The 22,943-nt window shown below is 37.5% G+C and overlaps 3 protein-coding genes and 1 long non-coding RNA gene across 4 annotated transcripts; 3 read left to right on the top strand and 1 right to left on the bottom strand.

The window, feature by feature from the left end:
• The first annotated feature begins 3,540 nt into the window (after window positions 1-3,540).
• On the top strand, window positions 3,541-4,023 carry LOC119083525. Its single transcript, XR_005088885.1, has 2 exons — window positions 3,541-3,642; window positions 3,701-4,023. It is a non-coding gene; the product is annotated as an uncharacterized LOC119083525 (long non-coding RNA).
• A 3,067-nt stretch (window positions 4,024-7,090) lies between these two features.
• LOC119083521 (probable cytochrome P450 9f2) lies at window positions 7,091-9,478 on the top strand. The gene is made up of 4 exons (XM_037193240.1): window positions 7,091-8,169; window positions 8,229-8,582; window positions 8,647-8,773; window positions 9,189-9,478. Exons 1-4 carry the CDS (start codon window positions 7,188-7,190, stop codon window positions 9,358-9,360), a joined length of 1,635 nt encoding a protein of 544 aa, XP_037049135.1. The 5' UTR covers window positions 7,091-7,187; the 3' UTR covers window positions 9,361-9,478.
• Window positions 9,479-10,959: 1,481 nt separating this feature from the next.
• LOC119083523 lies at window positions 10,960-13,229 on the top strand. The gene is made up of 4 exons (XM_037193242.1): window positions 10,960-11,152; window positions 12,439-12,528; window positions 12,604-12,816; window positions 12,878-13,229. The coding sequence occupies exons 2-4, from the start codon at window positions 12,466-12,468 to the stop codon at window positions 13,100-13,102; spliced, it is 501 nt and encodes a 166-aa protein (XP_037049137.1). The 5' UTR covers window positions 10,960-11,152; window positions 12,439-12,465; the 3' UTR covers window positions 13,103-13,229.
• Window positions 13,230-14,273: 1,044 nt separating this feature from the next.
• LOC119083522 (putative serine protease K12H4.7) lies at window positions 14,274-16,358 on the bottom strand. The gene is made up of 6 exons (XM_037193241.1): window positions 16,110-16,358; window positions 15,635-15,816; window positions 15,110-15,577; window positions 14,709-15,041; window positions 14,486-14,655; window positions 14,274-14,430 (listed from the first exon to the last, which is right to left on the bottom strand). The coding sequence occupies exons 1-6, from the start codon at window positions 16,308-16,310 to the stop codon at window positions 14,318-14,320; spliced, it is 1,467 nt and encodes a 488-aa protein (XP_037049136.1). The 5' UTR covers window positions 16,311-16,358; the 3' UTR covers window positions 14,274-14,317.
• Window positions 16,359-22,943: the final 6,585 nt, after the last annotated feature.

The raw sequence follows: 22,943 nt of genomic DNA, 5'->3' as shown, positions 1-22,943 counted from the left end.
TCCTTCTGTCCATCTGTCCGTCACGTCGATATCTTGAGTAAATCAAATCCGATTTCAAATTTTTTTTTCCTGAAAGATAGTCGAAATAGTGAGGCTAAGTTTGAAGATGGGCATATTCGGGTCGGCCCTTCGTGAGTTAGGGCCACCTAAGTGATTTAAGGTCTTTTGGTGATATTTACGGCAAAACAAACGATGGAAATGAAAATGACATGCCAAATGATAGGTATTGTCAATACCAATCCAGGAAAAAAAAGTTTTTTTAAATCGGGTGAGTTAGGGCATTAGAAGTGAAATGCTACTAGGGCCCTATGTGTATTTTACATAGAACTCGAGTAAATTTCATTCGTTTTTCGTAATTTTTGTTTGATTTGGAAGGTAATCGAAGGCCGAATAGAATGTTGTTGAAAAAAAAAAATTGGGTCCTTGGCCTAAGGCCGCTACTAGGGCCCTATGTGTATTTTACATACAACTCGAGTAAATTTCATCCGTCTTTCGTAATTTTTGTTTCATTTGGAAGGTAATCAAAGGCCGAATAGAATGTTGTTGAAAAAAAATTAAATTTGGGTCCTCGGACTAAGGCCGGTACTAGGGCCCTATGTGTATTTTACATACAACTCGAGCAAATTTCATCCGTCTTTCGTAATTTTTGTTTCATTTGGAAGGTAATCAAAGGCCGAATAGAATGTTGTTGAAAAAAAATTAAATTTGGGTCCTCGGACTAAGGCCGGTACTAGGGCCCAATGTGAATTTATACTCAATAAATTAAAATTTTCATTTGAAAGGAACATCGTACGGGGCTTCGTAATTGCGCTATGCGCTATTTCTGAGGTGAAATTTTTTTTTTTATCGGACACACCATTTTTGTTTCCGGACGTTTATGGTGCTATCGATAGGTATTTCAAGGTGATCATTTCGTAGAAGAAGAATTTTTTTAAAACGACATCTCCGGCTCGGGGCGACTCTAAGAAAATTTGAAAATTTCAAAATCATGACTTTTTCAGAAAATTTTACACCGAAATGAAACGACCCGGTCGGTTTTGATCTAATGGTAGTTTGTAGAGAATTGACAGACGATTCTAATAAAAGTATCGTCGGGTCGAAAGGTTGTAGCTGTGAGTCAGGTTGAGGCATCAAAGTCCAATTTTATGGTTTTGTCAATGAGCACCCCAACCGATTTTTTATTTTATTGGCTTAAAATGAAGGCTAGCACATCCCATTTAACATATCAAAAAATTGGGAGGGGGTTTTTCAATTTTTTCAACAAATCTTAAAAAACTTTCTTATGGGTGCCCACATTCCTGAGATTTTTTAATGGAAATGTATGGGAAGTTCTCCTAAAAATGAAATTAATTGCTATATACTGGTTGTCTCTAGTCTACCGAACAATTATATGCACTAACAAGAAATTTAACATTTAACAAAATTTAACAACTTTGACTGATTTTCTCACCATCGGGAAGCTTTCTGGTCATGTCTAGCTCATCCACTGCTGGGTATGGCTTCATTTGCTACTATATCGCATAGCCTGAGACCGCACCTTTCCAAAAATACCAAACTTGCCCTATTCGCAATCTGGATTGTATTCTGTACAATGTCAAATATGTGGGTAAGTCGACCTACTCGAATGATTTTTGAGGAAGTTTGTAATTTCCAATTTTAACCGAAATAAAGTTACAAATTATGTCAAATAAGGTTGTCATTTAATGAAGTTTACACGCAAGGTGATACATTTTGATATTTCTTGACAAAGTTCAGGTCAATAGACATAAAGATCATTGAGTACTTCTGGTCACTGAATGACTACTTCGTTTACAGTCAATAAATGGTCACTCAAGATGTAATTTGTGCTTCACAAGAGGTCACACAATATGGAAATGTGTGTAAAATAACGTTTTTTATATATGTAAACGAACGCTGCGCATCTCTGCTTTACAATAAACCTATATTCGTAGCAAGCAATTGAGTTTCTGTTCATTTTGTGAAGTAAAAGAAATGAGGTTTTCCACCTTCTACGAAGAAGGAGGAAAGCAACATTTTCAAGACCAATGATCGCGCGGTTCAGGACAATTTCGAGCTGAACATGTAATTTTGATTTAGTTTATTTCATTCCCATCGCTCCAGCCTGTTTGAAGACCAAAAACAAGTTGAAAACACTGAAAAATATGGGTCTCCTGGAGCGACATTTTACTTCAACTAACTTTATGGCTTGCAACAGAATTTATCTGGGGTTTTTTATACGTGGAATAAAAGAGGGTAAGTCCAGCTACAACACCCTATAGTCAGTTCCGCGGATAAATTCTGTTGCAAGCCAGTAGCACTGACCAAACATTGACCATATTTTGAGTCATAAGTCTAGAACGGGTGGCGGCCCATACCGATGATTATACTCTTTATGAAGGTCTGCCAAAGGCCTATATTCCTACAAATTTTCAACTTTTAGAAACATGTCTATCTTGAGCTATCACAAAAAAAACTGTTTTCACCACCCCTTGACATGCTATGACTTTTCAAGAGTTCACTCCGAAAATGGGAAACTAACAGAAAAACTAAAAGATCCCTATTTCTTAGAATTGAAAGACGATTCTAACGAGCTATAGCTTGCCTGGATCGCCGAACCATTGTATTTATTTTCACCAAAATTGGTTCAAGTTTTGGCGATATCACTCTTAAGACTTAAGTTTGTGGGATCACACGTTTTTGAAAAGTGCCCATGCTGCGCCCTATGCCCACGAAATTGTAAAGTGCCCATGTCCCGTGGGGATGCCCATGGGCGTGGGCAGCCCACTTTTATGGGCAGCCCACTCACCTCAAGTTGCAGCTGTGGTTATTCATACGTGGGCCGATCGAAACAGAAAAAAAAACGAATCTACCAGCACAAAAACGCTGAAACGCATCACATTTTCTGAAAAACCATCAGCAAAGGAACGCGACTAATATTGACAAGTTTGTATACCACAAATATCTCAACAGGTATTCTCAAATATTAGATGAATCACCTAGCAGGTCGGATAAGTAATTTTAAATGAAATGTGGTGAATGTCCCACGGAGATCTGTTGAATGTACAAATTGATCATATGTATCGTAGTTAGTCGGACTGTACGCCAATTCAGGGTCAGCTCCTTGTGTGATTGTTCTTTACCACTTACCTGGTTGATCCAGAGGATGCATACATCGCTCGCTGAGTATAGTGAAGTCGTTCGCTTAGCACGATATGCCGAAATGTTGATGATTCAACAGTATGTTCACGAACACCACTGTTCCTAGTTGAGTTCTAACTGAGCGTAATTCATTGACAAATTAATTCCATTAAAATTTCTTTCAAGCTATGTGTACCTGTTACTTCTCATTGATCGAAAAATCTAAGCAAAGTCCAATTCCTTCATTTAATTGCCAGTAAATTCAATAAATTTTCCAGGAATAAATCCTGTTTGGAACAAACATAATTGAAAAACCGGTTAAGCGATCAACATAAGGTAGGTAATCGAGTTCTCTTGAGAATTCACCTGAAGAATAGTTTTAAAGTTGTAGTGAGAGAAACAGGTTCGCTAACAATTTAAATAACTTTTAAAAATTGGCTTTTTTCTAAACGAACTTATTCAGATTAATCAGTCGAATATACTAGCAGATTAGCTCACGATGAGGTGTGAATTATTTTTTGTTCATCTGGTCGTCTTTTTAATCATTTTTTTTTCTTGTCAGGACACTAAAGATAATTTCGTTTCATTTGATACTTCCGTTCGTATGTTCGTTCGACTTGCAGTGCGAATGGAACTTTGTAAACCAAAAAGCATGTCTTGTAAGAAATTTAAATGTTACAAGTCCCGACCAAGTCGTGAAGAGCGTTAACGGTCACACTACCACAGTACTGGAAGATGTTTTTGGTTTTTGGGTTAAAAATCAGACATGCCACTACATTCCTCAGAACATTGCCACATTCATGCCAAATTTGAAGTGGTTGGAATTCGAAGATTCAGGTCTGAGAAGATTATCGAAATTTGACCTTGCACCATTTACCAAATTGACATCACTTTCTTTCCGCCGAAACAAGCTGCAATACATTGACGGCGATTTATTCGAACAAAATACCGAAATTGTAGCCGTTAATTTGGAGGATAATAATTTATTGATCATCAACGGACCCATACTGGAGCCATTGAAACGGTTGAAACAGATTTCGATACAGGAACAGTGTTTGAAAAAACGGTGTTTGCTGAGGCATTGCATATCGGAATTTGTTGTGGAATTTAATAAAAAGTGCGAATTTGATTCGATTTATCCAGGATTCACGAACTACTTTATAAGATTGAAACATATAGCGGAAAGTTGTAATTATACTTAGCGTGACGAATAAATTGTAAAAACACTATCAATTAACAGGTCACTATTGTACAACAGTTTGCCAAATAAACAAACATATTCCTCAAACTGTAATCTTTACATATTTAAGTACGACATCCGTCACGTCCACATCTAGCTGCTGCAATTAAGAGGAAGCTACACATGGCTAAATTGTTACCTACATTTCGGGGCAAAATTATTATTATTTTGATGATAATTTTAAACTCGCATCCTTTTTGGAAAAAGTACGACCGTCGTTTGGTGTTAAAATGTGTTAGTTTTCAGCAAAAATTTAAATGTGGTGATGTAACCTAACTCCGAGAAAATTCAAAATATGTGTAAATTTTCGTGAAATATTGAGTTACATCACCACAAACATTTAAATTTCTATTGAAAGGTGTAATGGTGATGGTGATGATCGTACTTTTCCCAAAAATATTGCGAGTCCAAAATTATCATCAAAATTATTATCTGTTTGCCCCCAAATGTAGACAACAATTTAGCCAAGTCTAGATTCCTCTTAAAGTGAGAGTGAACTTGCGACGGAATTGCAAACACTTTGTATACGACATGTTGCGAAATCGGGAGTTTTTATCAAGGCAGTAGCTTCAATGCAGGATGCACGGGTCCTACACCCAGAAAAAGAAAATTCAGATAATACTCCTCCGGGTATGTGTAAAATTTCTCGGAGAGGTGTAATATACTTCATTGACGTATATGATACATGGACACTGTTTTCTATACGTGAGACATATTGAAAACGTAGTTACGTATTTCGGTTGTCACATTCACATTTGAATATTCATGTCACATGAATCATGTGTTACGTATTGTGGTGATGTACGTGGAACGTGAATAACTTACTAGTGGGACGGAAGTGAAACCCTCACCACGTATGTTAAACGTGTACAGTGGATGTTTGTCCTGAACAATGAATTTGCATCATATTGATATTTCGTAACACGAAGAAGGTAAACGACAAAATTTTTTTTTTGTAAATTAAAAAAAATTCTCAACAAAATCCTTTCAATTTTAATAAGTACCTAGTTTCATTTCGTAATCATCTCAAAAAGTTGTTTAAGTTGAAGTTATCTATAATTGATCCAAGTTCACAACTATCTTGCCACCAAGTCGTAACTAATTCTTCATTCTTTATGTTTAAGTTCAATTATGTTAAAAAAAACGTTGTCATCATTGTTTATGTGTGTTGCGTTTTCACATGCTCTGGGTAACTTATCCGCCACACACGTTATGGCTTTCAAAGTACGCTTCAACAATAAGAAATGTCAACCAACACTACTGTACTGCAACATTAGAAAGATCGTTGGCTCATGATCCAGAGGTCCCCGGTTCATTTCCCGAAGCAGTTGATTTTTAATTTGAAATATTTGTTACCAATAACTTCTGAAATGTATAATAATTACTGTCAACTGTTAATATGGTGTCTACCGTAGATGAATTTAATAAAATTTATATTTTTAAATCTTTGTGTCGCACGTATTATATTAAGTATAACTACCTTACCACACTTTTTAACAGGGAGCACGAATGATATACGCATAGCAAGAAGGAAATTTTGCTCAGTGTACACCCTCTTTCTCCATAAATATTTCTCTAAAGCATTGATGGTGAATTATTTCGTGTTACATTCGTGTTTGGTGTCGCTGTACGCACATCTAATAAAATGTCGCTACCTCTTAAAACAAACCCTCTCTAGCAAACGAACTAGGAAAATTATGGTGTATATGGTACAGTGTATTCTGTCATAGAAAATTTTACACTTTTAAAAATAAATTAAGTGAAGTATGAGCAGCCATGTCCTTCTTTAATTTAATATAAACTATTTTACCTTTCCATGAAAATAATTGAAATGTGAGTTTTTTTTTAAATATGAAAGCACTATTTCCTCCGGTTTGTATGGACATGCCATACCTGATTTGTATTCTAATTTTCTGATTTAAAAATTAAATATTTTGTTTCGTCTCGTCAATACCTTCCATTTGACATATCGCACACCATCCAGAAAACATCCAGAAACATCGGAAAACAGCGACAGAAGTTTGAAGTAAAGTTCCAGGAACAGTTTAGTTTTGCCGGTTTTTCACTAGTTTGTCAGCAATATCTCTGGATGTTTTCGCTCAAAAGTCGTGTGTGATACATCCAATGGAAGGTATTGACGAGACGAATCAGAGTATTTCAGCTTGAGGAAAATTGTCGGAAAAGCGTGTTTCACATGCTTTGCCGGTTTTCCCGCACATCCTCGTTTTTGTTAGGATCTAGTGAGAAAAAATTTCGTTTCGCAACTTGTTGCTGTAAATCAAAAAACACACTTCATCAACTCACTTCAAGCAAAAGTGATCACAGTCGACAGCTGCCATGGTAGGCCACATAAAGTACTACTTTCTGTGTTTTTCCTAACTCGCGACTTCGTCGTTGCTTCTAAGAGTACCACTCAAGTCTGAAGTGCGCTGTTTTCATGCAAGCCTGTCCATTAGAAATATCTCTAGGTAAATATAGGTATGTATTGATTATTCTCCCAAAGTCACAACATTTCTCTGTGTATAACCATGTGGTAACGCCTTATACTCTCGATGATAAAATATAATCATTTGTGATGTATACACACAAAGAGAACATTTGCACTACGAATGCGTCACACGGTCAGATAAGCATAGCTTCGAATCAAAATCACTTAAAAATCTCAATTGACAACGAATTTGTTCAATTAATTTTTTGACTTTATATTCATCATGTCGCTCATTTAAGTTCTGAGATCACATTCGGCATCAACAAGACCCCATAACTTTAGTCGAATTTAGTTCTTCTTATACGTTAGTGCGAACAAAACATGTTTGAATTCAATAGTGTAACCAGTTTTTTGGCATATACCTTGCTCATATCCACTTTATTGCGCATCATTTATACGTTCATAATACGGAATTGGAACTATTTTTCGGATCGAAATATTGTGTTTGAACGAGGAATACCAGTGCTTGGGACGATTTTCGGAAACTTAGACTTAATTTTGGGCAAGAAGTCTATGCCCGACTCGCTTTATGATGTCTACAAAAAGCACTCGGACCGGAAATTCGTGGGAATTTATGATTTGGGCGGCAAGCCATCGTTTTTAATAAACGATCCTGAGTTAATAAATCGAATTTCGATAAAAGATTTCGACAGTTTTGTCAATCACTTTTTAATGTTCGATAAGGAGTTGAATCCACTCATAGTACGAACGTTATTCGCCATGTCGAATCAAGAGTGGCGGGAAATGCGTGGTACATTGAGTCCACTATTTACGGGCAGTAAAATGAGACAAATGCTGTCGATTATGGTGGATTGTTCGAATGAGTTCAATACGTTCGTGCGAAACGACATAACTTCCAAATCGGGAACAGACAATAGCCTCGAATTCGACATGAGCGAGTTAATGATGAGATTAACTAACGATATCATCGGATCGACGGCATTCGGTATTCAAATGAATTCGTTGAAGGAGGTTAACAACGATTTTTTTAAAATGGGAAAAGAAATGGCGTACGCAATACAGGGTGTTCGTGCAGCAATCAACATAGGTTTTCCGAAAATCGCTAAACTTTTCAATCTGAAAGTCATCACTGACAGTCAAGATAAATTCTTTCGGAATGCGATTCGAAGCGCGGTTGCAGAACGCCGCAGAATGAAAATCGAACGTAACGATATGTTGAATCTGTTATTGCTGGCCCAAGAGGGGAAACTGAGCAACGAAAAGGACAAGGAAAGTGATCAAGATACGGGATTCGCTACCGTGTCGGAATTTATAGCCGCAAGGAAAGCTGAGAAACTGAAAAGTATTTTAAGTTTGCTTTGCTTACATGTAATGGTCTATGCATTTTTGTCGTTGACTTAGATTGGACCGAAGACGATTTGGTAGCCCAGTCAATATTATTCTTCCTCGCTGGATTTACAGGCATCTCAATGTCACTATGCTTCGTATGTCACGAGCTAGCCGTTAATTTGGACATTCAGAAGCGACTGCACAAAGAAATAGTGGAAGTAAATGAAGAGCTCCATGGAAAATCGGTCACATTTGAAGCACTACAAAAGATGAAGTACTTGGATATGGTCGTTTCGGAGGTGCTTCGCAAATGGCCTCTTGCTGTTATAATGGATCGTAATACTAATAAACAATATGTTATGGAAGATCATGACGGCACGAAAGCTCTACTGCAACCGAATGACATAGTCTGGTTTCCGATTTATGGTATGACTGTATTCGCGCATTGCGCCATTGTGCTAGCTGAAAGTTTTTTTACGATGAACTTAAGGTATTCATCGGGATCCGAAATACTATCCGAATCCAGAGGTTTTTGATCCGGAACGCTTTTCAGATGAAAATAAACCGAATATTCGACCAGGAACATTTATTCCATTCGGAGTGGGACCGCGAGCATGGTAAATCACAAATTACTTATTTTGAATTTAGGGGACGCTACATGCGTCGGAAACTGTACTATTCACAGATATCAAATTCTTTATATAACTCGGGATAAAAATGAGTAACAGCAAGGCTGAGCGTGTTAATTGACTTCGGCTTTGCCGTGAATCAACTTGACCCTTCAACCTTTTATTCGTTCCCATTGTAAGTTACATGTTTACCTGCTCGAGAAATGATAAGAGATGGCGCTGCGCTCTTATCATTTCTCTGGTTTTTGCTTATAAACGTTTAGTGACGTTATTATTGTGGCATAGGGAAACATGTCAGCCAATGAGTCTAGCCAGTTGAATGTAAGCTTTGGGACAAAAATGAGTGACATCAACTGTTTATTGTACGAAATTCTAATCAAGACGATCTTCGTTTATGTTTCAGTATTGGAAACCGATTCGCTTTGTTACAAATCAAAGCGATTCTCTACAACTTGTTGTTGAATTTCCACATTGAATGTTCTGCACGGACACAAATCCCGTTGAAACTTAAAGGCAATGGTATGGCAGTAACTGTCGAAGTGGGCTTCTTCAATCAGCTAAGGCTCCGGAATTGAGGGGAGAAAGCGGAGAAAGAAAAGGACAACTACCTCAATAATTCATGGTTCATATGAAAATTTAAAATGTTCAATGCCAGTAAATGCTATGCAGCAATTTGATTTATATACTTTTCGTTCGAACATTAAATAAAAATTTAAATCTTAACGAGCTGTGTCCTGAGTCGATTGTTTCTGTAAATATTTGGACTTCTTTTTGAATGGGAGCGAAGCGATAAAAATTCAGTCTGATGTATAATTTCCCCAGTATTTAAGTAGTGCGCTTCTAATTCAAATTATTGAAAACGCACAGTGAGATATTTTGACGCACCTTCACAGCGCGCAGCTTTAAATGGGTCAAAGTTGTAGTCGAAGTGAACACTTCCACTGAATCCGGATGTATCGTAGCGGTGGTGCTTTGATCGAAGAAGTGGCATGGCATAGGGAAATACTCAATTCTCATTCTATGAAAAACGTTGAGTCGACGTAGGGAAAAAAGTTGGAAATTTCATTATCTCGGATGAGTTATGGCTAGAGCGTTGCCAGATGAAATTTCCAGATTTTTCCCCTAGGTTAAGAAGTAAATAGTTTGCAACTGTTATGTATTTGCACAGCCTTTGTTGAAAATAATGCTAAGTGACGAAATAATTCGATTGTTTACATAGATCACGTCCTAGTAACTGTAAGCCCGAACACTGACAGCTGCACCGACATCCATAGAAAACCCTAACCTCAACTCCGCACTGCTTCTAGCATGAACACAGATTTGACAAGTGTCAAATTTGGAGGCTTTAGTGATAAGAGGAGTGTTTCTATTGTACTCATACAACGAAAACAAGTCATCTATCTGAACAAAAAGAACTGTGATTTCATCAGCCTCCAAATATTTTCTATGTTCATGCTAGAAGTGTTTAAGCTCATTATTTTACAAGAAACCCGTGAAAATAATTGAAACATTTCTTTCTATTTTCAAACGTGAACAATGCCTGCTCAGCTCATTCTCACTGCACATATTTTCAGGTTAGGTTCTCCGTGGATGATTTTTGACATTTGGACTTCAATTATTGTACGCCTGATTTTATATCGGAGTTTAATGTTTTGAGCCCAAAGAGCAAGTTGACTTGTAACCTTCAGTGTTTTTCAGAGAAATGATAAGGCACGCCTGTGGCGAGATAGAAGGATCATGTGAATGACAGTTGGCTCCTATGGGACAGAATGGAGCCAATTCCGTATGCAATTCTCTCGTATTCTCTACCATAGGAGCCAACTGTCATTCACATGTTCTTTCTAATCTCGCCACAGGCGTTACCAACTTATCATTTCTCTACTACTAAAAATAGCAACGCACTCTAGAACTAAACGACAAAATCTGTTCTTTTGCTTGTTCTTGGAGTGCGTTGCACTGCGAAAAATGCAACAGAAACGCAAATTGACGAAATGTATGAAGAAATGCCTGATACTTTTCCACACCTGGTATTATTGACGTCAACTTTAGAATTTGTCTTGTATAAAGACAAAAAGACAGAAATCCACTTAATCTTCCCCTCTTGTGAGAAACCTAAATTCCTGGTGAAGTGCGCCTCTGTGCTTTTTTTACGTTATGAGTGTATGTAGATAGGACATGCTTTATGTTTCAGTTGAAATGAAAAAAGATCGTACGAATTCTATGCAGAATCGTCAATCTGTGTTTGATAGTCAAGTGGAAGACATTAACGTGTTACAGACGAAACTTTTGTTTGTATCGCGATCAAAGTGCATTGCATTCGAAAAATTTTTAGGACCCCAACCAAGACCTTTAGTATATAATTGACATGTGAGTAAATTACGTTTTCCTACTTTTTCAAGCACCATTTTCACCATTTTTTGACTATTTCGTCATCATAAGAGAAAAAGTCGAATAGACCTCAAGGGGACATTCAAAAAGGACGTCCGCTGTTTTTCCGATATTTTCGACACCCCCCCCCCTTGCTGGGATGTGTCCACTTTTCGATACCACCCCCCCCCCCCCCGGTGGACGTCCGAAAAATGAAATTTTCCACCTTTTTTAATGATTCACATATTACAAAAATTAGCGAAACGTTAATAGAAGTCGAAAGTTAAGTACTAGCACTTCGGCAAACTTGCGTTTTTGGAAATACACGTGGTGCAAAATCCGAAGTTCAAAAAACTGTTTTCGTAACTCGAACTTTACGCACCAGTGTGAAAAAAAAACCTTTTCCGCTATAAACAAATGATGAAATTGCTTCGTTACGACAAATAGTGTTATTAATTTGTGCCTAAACTGGAAGTTACATCCTATGACATCTTGAAAACAGCTATTGTTAAATGGTATTAACAATATTATTAAAATTGTGTATGTACGTCAAATTCACATAGCCTATTTTCTCAGCAGCTCAAAATTTACATCACCTTAAGTGGTATTGTAGATGTTAAGCATAAAAATTTGAAGGAAATTTGATTTTGCTACATTGAGTAGAGTTCATTAATGCCAAACAAATAGAATTCTTTTCGCAACTCTGGCGCTGGTGGGTGTACGATTATGGCTAAGTTAATAAAATTATAAAAGTTATCGTCATATGATTAACCGCATGCCATTACTAAGTTACTTTTGACAATTTTGTTATATATTGAAAAGTGGACGTCCGAATTCGTAAATACCCCCCCCCCCGTTGTCCGAATCTGTCCGGTTTTCAGCTACCTCCCCCCCACCCCCTAGTCGCGGACGTCCTTTTTGAATGTCCCCCAAGTGCACGTGTGAAATGACTTATAGAAACTTTTACTCTTTCAAAAAGCTAAGCGATTGAATCTTGCTGCTTGTTAGGCCGAAAACACACGATCAATTTTGCGTTGATTGGATGGACAATTATGCAGCGTTTGTCTGATTACAATGGAAAACGCCGCATAATTGTCGATCAAATCAACTCAAAAAATTGAACCCTAAATGCAACTTTTCAATCGAATTTGTGACACTCTGACACAGCTTTGATTTGTAGTGTAGTGGCACCATTGTCTATTGAAAACACCATAATGACCTTGACGATGAGTAAATGACATTTTTAGCGTAAAATGGTAATGGAACATTTTATGACTCGATTTCAGCTGCAAATTGTCAAACACAGTCTCAATATGACGAACAACTACAATTCGGAATGGCGGATTTATGCAAAAATCGTTGCCATTATCGACTTGGTAAGACCAACTTTTTCGTCATATCCAAGTGCGTGCATTGCATTCGTGAAAACGTCTTTGCAAAATATTTTTCAGATTTTCGTAGTCATGCAATTGCTATTGTGCTTGTTCATGATCTTCTTTGCCGGTGCAGTTACTGTCGCAATCTCTGACAGATCTACACATGCACACCGACCAGAGGGAGTAGAAGTTGCAGCATGGACTCTCTGGTTTTTTGTTGCAATTACTGTTATACAGACAGGCGTCGGTCTATGGGCAGCTGTACAGCTAATCAAAGCTACAAAATTGGTATTTTGTTCAATTACTTTCTAAAGCCCACTCAATATTTAAGAAAATACAAATCGAACAGGGACGAGAATCAGAAGATGCTTATAAGCGTGGTCATTCCTGGCAAATTGTCTGGCTCGTCTTCATTGTGATTAACGTCGTATTAGGCTGCATTGCAGGGAAATACGTTTTGACTTCTGTAAATGTATTGATTCGAGTCATTTTCATGTTCATCGTGTTCCGTTATATGCAAGAGGTTCAAGCAGCCTTCATCACAACGCCCCCACAAATCATCCAAAGAGTTTGAATCAAGCAGCACTAGAACCATTTTTTTTAAACCGACATAACGTCACTATTTTGACATTTACTACATATGAACTGATTTCACAAAATCAACCTTGCAATCAACTGCATAAATCGCATAAATTAAGTGAGACCGCCTTAGATGGCAAAAATCTTGAAATGAACATTTCTTGAACAAAATGTTGACAATTCATTCATTTCGAATGGAGATTTAAAATAAAATTTTAGTTTTTAAGTCAATATTCGTCAATAAAATATCTATTTTATGAAAAACAAAACTGCGTCGTCCACTAGCGACTTGCTTTTACTGAAGGAAACGTCGAAATTTAGACATGAAACTGCTTCAGCTGGTGGACTCATACAAACAAAACTGCTCTATAAACGGTTAACCACCCGTGACCGTGTAACTATTTGACCCAAATAAATACTGGTAAATGACGAGTATATTTGTATGAGTGGACCAGTTGAAAGACAACTGAAGCAAAATCATGTCTAAACCCTGACGTTCGGTAAAATTGATTGATTGATCAAACAACGTGCAGCTGACCATCAGAGGGAAGATTAAAAACAAATTCACTAAAAGGAGACCCTTCTTCGGTAATTTTTTCTTTTTATGGAACTCAACATGTCAAGAGAGCAAAGTCATTTTACAAGCTAGCGTGCGGTAGAGTGCATTTTCGATCTCGGCTTGTGACAATGAAAATGCACTCACCACCGCATGTAAAAAGTCTTACGTATTGGCTCTTAAATCATTGTTTCGGCTTGTCTAAGTGCTTCACTCACCTTCGGCTCATTTCGCAACCACATCTAAGTTATCATTTCGGCTTACAGTTTCATTCATTGCAAAAGAAACGATAAAATCGAAGGTATAGATTAGGAGACAGGAAGTGAGCAAATAATCCAAACAGAAAATGTATGCCATTTTGCGTTGTGTCTACTGTTCTGCTGTAATTTGATGGTTAAAGTGCACAAGCCCAAACACGTCATAATGTAATGAATATATGATACTGAGTGCGAAAAAAGCCTTGCAAATCCTTAAACACACTAGTGCGATAAAATACTTTCGTATGACATTTCACACATGTGGTGTAAGTGTTGAATTCGCTCACTGAATTGCATTTAAACAAAATTAACGGTGGCCTATTACATGAAGAGCCAAGGTGTATATTAGCAGATGACGGAGTTCAATTATCTTTTATTAATCAAAAATCGAGCATTTCTATGCCAGGCCACTCCACAATTTTATCAAATTAGTTGCCCTCTGACGGACTGCACGAATCTCAGCACTATCACTTGGTTCATCTGAGCCAAGATCTTGCCAATGTGACGCATCTTCGAATGGAAAATAATTGGCTAGAGTTTTGCGACACTAGTTCGTTTCAAGTACCTGGTATGATGTCAACCGGTGAGTCTGGACTGAAATCTGTTAATATTCCTATTGGATGCCACGGGTCAATTGATCCGTGTGTAAAGTAAACATTTTTGACTCCGGGATTCAAGCCTCCATACGCAACATTAGTCCGACGAATGTTTTGCCGTATAAAGTCAGCCGTAAAGCTAAGAATATTGGTTCGTTACAACCGAAGATTCCATGAACTGAAGGAACTTACATGTCACCAAACACTTCACTACAAAATTTCAGATAATAATCAATCGTGATCGATGAACCGAAAGGCTGCGATGTTGATCCGGTGGTTCGAAACCATCCAAACTCACGGCAAGTTTGGAAAAACCATTGTCTATCATTTCGTTGGACGGCTGTTGATTCCCACGAGATATTACGATGTAATTGAATGTCACTTTCGAAATGGAAGTCTACACAGTCATTGGGTAGCGGATTTTCTCCCAAAACTCTTCGAATAAACCATCTTCCATACGCCTGAATATCACTCTCTGCAGGCACTTCTGATAGTGATGCACACACTTCTGTGATGTCACCATCCCTGTTAAATTTACAGTGTACAGTGTTTACAGTATTTACAGTGTACAATGTACGACAAAATGTGTTCACCTGTGGTATTGAACTACCCTGGTCAATGGCTGCAACAATATAGTGAAGAATTCCATCACATCATACGGATCATCGAAGTTAATATTCTCGCAAATCCTAAATACATTCGAAATTTCCGTAAAATTCTCCTCCGAAATTAATTGTTCTGCCTGACTAAACGCTCCAGATAACCGTTGGAAACAATTCTCTCCTCCAAGATGATTGAAAGCCGAGCCAACGACTTCATTATATTCAATAAACTCAAAATTTGCCAACACTGTTGCGCTACTGGCCCACGCACCAGCTACTAAATGTGGATATCGCTGCCGAGTCCATGTAACGATACTACCTGCATATGCACCTCCTATTAGAATTACTTCAGATTGATGATATTCTGGATGTAACTGTCTGATGTGTTCAATGAAATAAGCTAAATCTGCTGTGGCCTGTTCGCTGGTCAAAAATCTCATATTTTCCACCGAAACGTCGCTGCAATTTTCTTTCGTATTGATAAATGGAATTGCGACCATCATAAGCAAAACTTACGGTGTTGGTCGACTTAAACCGTAGTATCGATGTTCCGTATAAAACATTTGACCACTTAGCTCCTCTGCGATATTGTAAATTTGACCGCCCTGCAGTAAGCCACCTGAAATTCCCCATTGACCACCAACGAAAATTAGTATTGGACCTCCACTAGCGAAAAACTCGTCATTGCGAAAGTATCGCTGCAAATAATTACTAATCGGACCTTTCTAACCTTATAGACAGAGCAGGTAGCATAATTAATTCGCAGTTGATTTTCATTCAATTACGGTCCAGTACCCATTACATAATAAGTAATAGATGTTTATGTTAATATTCTACACGAAATTCGTACAAAATTGATTGCAAATAAGAGAGTTGGTAACAGATGGCGTTGCTTCCGAATCGCCGGGGAAGCAACACCATCTGTTGTCAACTCTCTGTTCAAAATAAATCAACTGCAAATCAAATACTTCTGTGCACACTGCACACATACCATCTGCCATGTCTGGTTATTGGCTGGATCAAAGTTATCCAATCGTTGCGTAACAAATCCCAATTCAGGAGTTCTAGTACTTTTCTGCTGAGGAATCGGTGGTTCCGTGTAGAAACTTCCTACTGCAAATTCGTGAGCCGAAACAAATAATAGAATTTGCCACACAATAAGCGTAACAACAATTACTATCTTTCGGATCATTGCAAATCAATTCGACAAGCAACACTGTCGTTCGACTATGCGGGCTCGCCTATTATAATGAAATTTGTTATCAATTTCGGTATAAGTTTGTCTGGCTGATAAGGATTCGTGTTATTTTTAAGTTTATCTCGCGATTAGAAGATTTTAGTTCTGAGAATTCCGGAGGTCGGCAATTTTATTAAAGTCACCTTGTGGGTATGTTGAAACCTACTACTTTTTTTGCCAATTCAAGCCGTAAGTGCGCCAAAAATTTAAATATGTTCAACAACCAGTTGCACAAAATAACGACGCTAACGTCATATTATGAATGTCAAAAACTAAACGTTAAAATGACTTGCTATGTTTTGAAGTGAAGGGCGCACTTACGGAGTGAATTTATCTCCTCTGAAGCACTTATTCACAATGAGTGTTTCGAATAGGAAATATCCTACGGGACCATCACACAGAAGAGTCACAATGAGGTGCAGAAGAGTTGCAAATGAGTTCAGGTGCAGATCAGGTGCAGATCAGGTGCTTCCCCCTCGGAAATATGAAAGGTTGGATGTACTTCACGTAAAATTTTCGCAATTTTTTTCCGTACTATCTGTAGCGATTCTCAGAAAACTTCATGAACGTTCGCCGGGTAAGTGGTTGATAATTTAGTCATAGATTATATTCGAACAAATGGATATGTCTCTTGGAAGGTAAAATGTACAAAATCGATCTCATATTCTTTTATCAACAGACTGACAAAAAATATTACAGATGAAGAGGTCTTGACGATAATACTAATGGGAAAAGGTCTTGACGATAATACTAATGGGAAAAGGTCTTGACGAAATGTGCTAGAAAAGCAACAAAATAATGTACTAGATTTCTGTCAATTCATTGCTGGAATTCCTGTACAAACATAGCTAACGCCGACCCGTACGAAACACCTATTCGTATCAAAAGCCTTTAATGTGAAACTCATCATCTCTCTCACTTCATTCTCTTCTCTGCTGAAAAGCCATGAGCCCTTAAATCACTTACAATGTCCATTCTTTGCCTTGTTATCATGCATAAAGAAATTGCCGGAGGCAATGTCGACAGCCCCGTACGAAGTCAAATTTAATAAAATCCTATAAGGTATAAGGCCATAATTACCTACATTTTACTATAAATGATGACTTTACAGATAAATATGCCATTAAATAGCTCAAAATAGCTATATATGCCTATATATACCTAAATATAGCTGTATATAAATATATATAGATGTCCACATATAGGATGCCCGCAACCCCAAACACAAAACCAATTACTTCTCTGTTAACAGAAACCCTCTAAGTACCATTTTTACCAATATATTTCACTTACTAAAATCCAATATGGCCACCGGCAGCCATTTTGTTAGGAGGCCGGAAATAGTACCGACAAACAAAAAAAAATCATGAAATTCGGTCAAAGTTTGCTCGAGATATTGACAAAATACTCCACGTTCACTGTGCGGTCGAGTAGCCGGGAGTAGCCGGATATGAGATCACGGCCTGGTAAACCAAATTTCATAAACTTCCTGATGGGTACCGTCAATACCTATCTTATAAAGCACAAACAGTCGAAATCCGTTCAAATTTGGCTGACCTAAAGCAAAAACTGCTTCGCGGCCTGTCCTTGGTTAACACATAGTAGTCTAACTCACGAGTCGGTAATCCGATTTCCATAAACTTTTTTTTTTGTCGATTGGTATTGTAAATACCTTTCATTTGACGTATCACTTACAAGTGTAACGCTTGAATTTCCGTAAATATCTTCGAAAAACCCTAAAACACTTATTGGGCCCCAGCTCGGGAGGGGTCGATCACCCATTTTCAAACTTAGCATGTCTTTTGACATTACCAAACGGGAAAAAAAGAATTTTCAAAATCGGATGCGTTCTACTCAAGTTAGAGAACGGACAGACGGACATTCTTTTTTTTTGCTGATTTGGCATCTATAGACAACCACAATAGGTTTCCTCTTACTCAGGGAGTCCAATTCGACGTGTTAGAAACGTATGCGTAAACCTATAAGGCCTCAGTACTTCGTACGGGTCTGAAAATCTATTACACAATGTAACATTTGACCGTTATAGTTTCCAAACAGCATTTCCCTACACGTATGTATGTAATTTTAGGCACATGATGTGTATTCACTCCATAAGTGCACCATAAATTGAAATATGTTCAAGAGACAGTAAGACAAAATAAGGCTAATGTCGTGTAAATCTCAAAAACTAAGCGTTAAAATGACCCGCTATGCGGTATGTTTTGAATAGAAGGCGCACTTTCGGCGTAAATTGTCACACTCGGCCTACGGCCTCGAGCGACTATAGTTTTCCGAATTCCGAAAGCAGTAATAATCTCACAGTTTACAAGAGAATTTGTTGTAAAAACGACCGAATGGAATAAGTGTCCCGTGTGCCAGATTATCCTACGCCACGGTGCGGTTGAATTAATTTTAACTGAGCATTTCGATGCACTTTTGATATTTTTCGATATTATTAGTCAGCTCGGAGCCCTGAACAAGGTTCCACAAAAATTTTTGATTTTCATCCGTATTTTCGGTGACAGTGGTGCATCGTCCATCCTGTCTACAGAGAGAGTGGAGGAAAACTGGTTGTGGTTTCAATCGATAGTGTCTGAAATTCTAATAACAATTGTACAAAAATGTGGTACCCTAAGTGCAAGTGAAGCCGACAGAGACATGCTAAAGTTGAAAAAACGTGATTTTCAAACAGTCATAGAGGCGTGGATACATGAGGGATGACAACATTTCCTCTACCACTGACCAAAAAATTATTTTTGGAGACCAACTACATAAAGGCCGACAGTAGCTCAAAGTTTTTCCCTCATATTTGGTAAAATTTGCAGGTTTCAGAGGTACCTGAGACGCACTTATTAAATTTTATTGTAAATAAAATGGTTAATTCTGAAATTCTGGAAGTCTTAGCTGTCTATCGACACCACACTTGCAATGACTCATGTCAACAGTGCCGATATGTTGCGTTAATAAGTGAATTGTGTCCTTCTACGACGAAATTTTGTGCTTGATTTGAAAAGTCTTTGAAAACACTGCTGGAATGATTTGTTTGATAAACAAAGTTATAGGAACAACGAAAAAAGCAAAATAACATCGATTTTTTGCTTTTTATATAGATATTTCAAATCATGCACAAAATTTCGTTGTGGAAGCACATTTCACTTATTCAAGCAACATATCGGCACTGTTGACATGAGTCATTGCATGTGTGGTGTCGATGGACAGCTGAGACTTCCAGCATTTCAGAATTAACCATTTTAATTACAAAAATTTTTAATAAGTGCGTCTCAGGTACCTCTGAAACCTGCAAATTTTACCAAATATGAGGGAAAAACTTTGAGCTACTGTCGGCCTTTATGTAGTTGGTCTCCAAAAATAATTTTTTGGTCATTAGTAGAGGAAATGTTGCTCTACTGCTAGAACTATTTATTAGCTTCATCCCTCAAGTATCCACGCCTCTATGACTGTTTGAAAATCACGTTTTTTTCAACTTTAGCATGTCTCTGTCGGCTTCACTTGCACTTAGGGTACCACATTTTTGTGCAATTGTTATTAGAATTTCAGGCACTATCGATTGAAACCACAACCAGTTTTCCTCCACTCTCTCTGTAGACAGGATGGACGATGCACCACTGTCACCGAAAATACGGATGAAAATCAAAAATTTTTGTGGAACCTTGTTCAGGGCTCCGAGCTGACTAATAATATCGAAAAATATCAAAAGTGCATCGAAATGCTCAGTTAAAATTAATGCAACCGCACCGTGACGCCTTTCGTTTGTGCGATAAAAGAAACGTGAAACGCCTCTGTTGTGTATCCACATCCACACCGTCCACACAAATTAGATATGGTTATATGCTATAAACTCCAGCAAATAGGGGCCGTACAATCTCGATCGATAGTCGTCAATCTGTGTTCGATTGTCAAGTGAACAACGTGTTTGATCTCAATAATTTTGACGATTCAATTACATTGGAAGTGTTATTTGAATTTTAGAGAACGCGAAGAATTTTTTTGTCATTGGCATGTAAGTGTAAGAGTTTGACATTTGAATCTAATAAATGATGGAATTTGTTTATGTACTGTCCGTTTGACAAGAGGATCGCCACGGTTCAGCAGGGGGTTTTGAACATTTGTTTTTTACACGTTGGCACGCGTGCTCTTGTCAGATTCAAGATTCTTTTTACGAAGGTTACGCTGATTATACTTTGTGAAAAAGGCAATATCTGCAACATGAAAAAACTAAATGTTCGAAACCCCCTGAAACCCCGTGCTTCCACCTACGTAATATACACAAACTAGGTGAGCCAATCTTAATTTATGAATGTGAAACACCCGAAGATAAATTAATTAGGAAAAATTAAGGAACGACAACTAGGTCGACAGAACATTTACTTTGACTAGTTGACCTTGATAGATAGCCGTTGATTTCTGGTTACAGTCAGAGGCAACACACACAATACCAACTATTTATGCTTGTTTATTGATACTGATTGTTTGTGTGGATCAGCAGAAAAACAGCTGAGGCAAATTCATGCTGAATTTTCACTGCTTCTGACTGTAAGGTTTCCAAATTAATCCTAACTCTGTTGGAACCATTAGCTCTTAAAATAAATGGAATTTCAATAAATTGATTTCAGCTTCAAATTCTCTCATGTTCAGATGGAACGGTTCTATTTTAACCAAGAATTCTGTAAAAATGGAAAAAAAATTTCAGATTGGCTCAATACTTGGAATAATTGTTAGTGTAATGCTAGCTATGATCTCCGAATTCATGAACGTTCACGGAATCATAACGGATTTAGCATATCCTCGGACTCTGTATGCTGTTGCAGCAATATTCGTTCTAGTGTTAAGTGGTCACTTATGGTCGTCTGTTCAACTAATCAAAGCTACGAGATTGGTAATATATACCGTTGCACACCACCAGATATGGTTTATTAATGAAATCATTCTTCCAGGGAAGAGAAATTAATGATGCCTTCAAACGCTGTCAATCCTGGCAAATTTTTACCGGTGTATGCAACCACTACATCGTATATCGTTTCATGCTGGATCTTGATAACAATAGGCAATGTGGCCAACAGCCAGCGATGGCTTTAAAAGTTTAGGAAGAGCGTAAATTTTACGACATTTTATTTTCATCACTTTTTACTTTTTTATTTATTTATGTGATGTCCTTTCGATTTAAATTTTACTGTCATGAACCTAGTATATTCGTTAAATTTGAATGTGAAATTTTCTCGGCGAATAAATAAGTTTGAATTTCAATTACTGTTTCTGGAAGAATTATACCACAGAACGTGTAAAAGCGGCTAAGGTTGCACATGAGTAGAAATTGTAAATTTGTGGCTGTATTCCAGTGCTTATTATTGGGAATTTTACTTGGGGCCAACTCTGTTAGAAATATCGGAATTTTTCCGAATTTTCCGAACTAAAATTTCCAATAATAAGCTCGGTTGTATTCTTGGTTCACATCGCTTCCACCACCGGTTCAACATAAACATCATTTTATCGTCCCTTTCATTTGATGTATCGCACAATATTTTTGAACGAAAACATCCAGAGATATAGTTGAAAAACTAGTGAAAAACACTCAAAACAAAACCAGACAAAAACACTGTTCCAAGAACTTGACTCCAAAATTCTTACAGCACTTCCCGGTTAGTCGCGACAACGTTTTTACGCAAAACAGAGGTAAACAACGTAAAACTCATAATATTTTGTTGTTTTGAATCTCAATATAGACGGCGTATTTGCCTGTTTCCCGCTGTTTTCCGACGAAATGAAATATTAAATTTTTAAGAAAATCGCTTTTGTTCACGAGAAAGCAAGCAAAACTGCGTATTTTCCCACTTTTCCTGTTTTCCCTCACCTCCCATTGAAAATCCTCAGCGAACTTTAGAAATATCCGGCCATCAGTAGTTAGAAATCGAATATTTTAAATAGCACCCTATCTGCAGTTCCAATTTTGTCCGTTAAACAGATGGATTCGCAGATTTTAAAAAGAGGAATTTCTAAATTTTATGATGAAGCTTTTTTACCCTTGGTGGAGTGATGAGACAACGGTCCTTCAGGTTCTACTTCTACAGTTTCTGACAGCAATACTGGTAAACAATAGTATTGCTGCACTACGACGGTTTTGACAATGGCGTTGTGATGTTGAAAATTCGGTGACTTTTTTTGAATTCAACAGAAATTGGAAAATGCAGTGTGTTCCTAGCTCCTGCAAAATGAAGAGTTCGCACAAAGTTTTAGTTCTAGGCCCAAATACATAGCATTTTTTGGTACAGTTAGCAGCAGTGAAATTTCAGCATGAGTTCGTAAAAGCGTTGAGGCTATAGATCATCTTCAATAAGTTACGGTACCTTCAGACGTAACCTTATTTAAAAGTAGTAAAATGTTTCGTTCATTCATTCATTCATTTGGATGAGACTTCTTTAACGTGGACACGGCATTTCATTCGTCCTTGAAGATGATCTATGTTTTATTAGTGAATCATCTGACGCAACCTTACGATGGAATTTGATTGCCCTTTCCTGTTTCGTGAAATTAAAACTCAGATTAAATACAGAGAGTAACTTGAGAAAATCG

Source organism: Bradysia coprophila, unplaced genomic scaffold (assembly GCF_014529535.1).
Source record: "Bradysia coprophila strain Holo2 unplaced genomic scaffold, BU_Bcop_v1 contig_687, whole genome shotgun sequence".
Taxonomy (NCBI): Eukaryota; Metazoa; Arthropoda; class Insecta; order Diptera; family Sciaridae; genus Bradysia; species Bradysia coprophila.
This window is presented reverse-complemented; position numbering and strand designations above follow the sequence as displayed.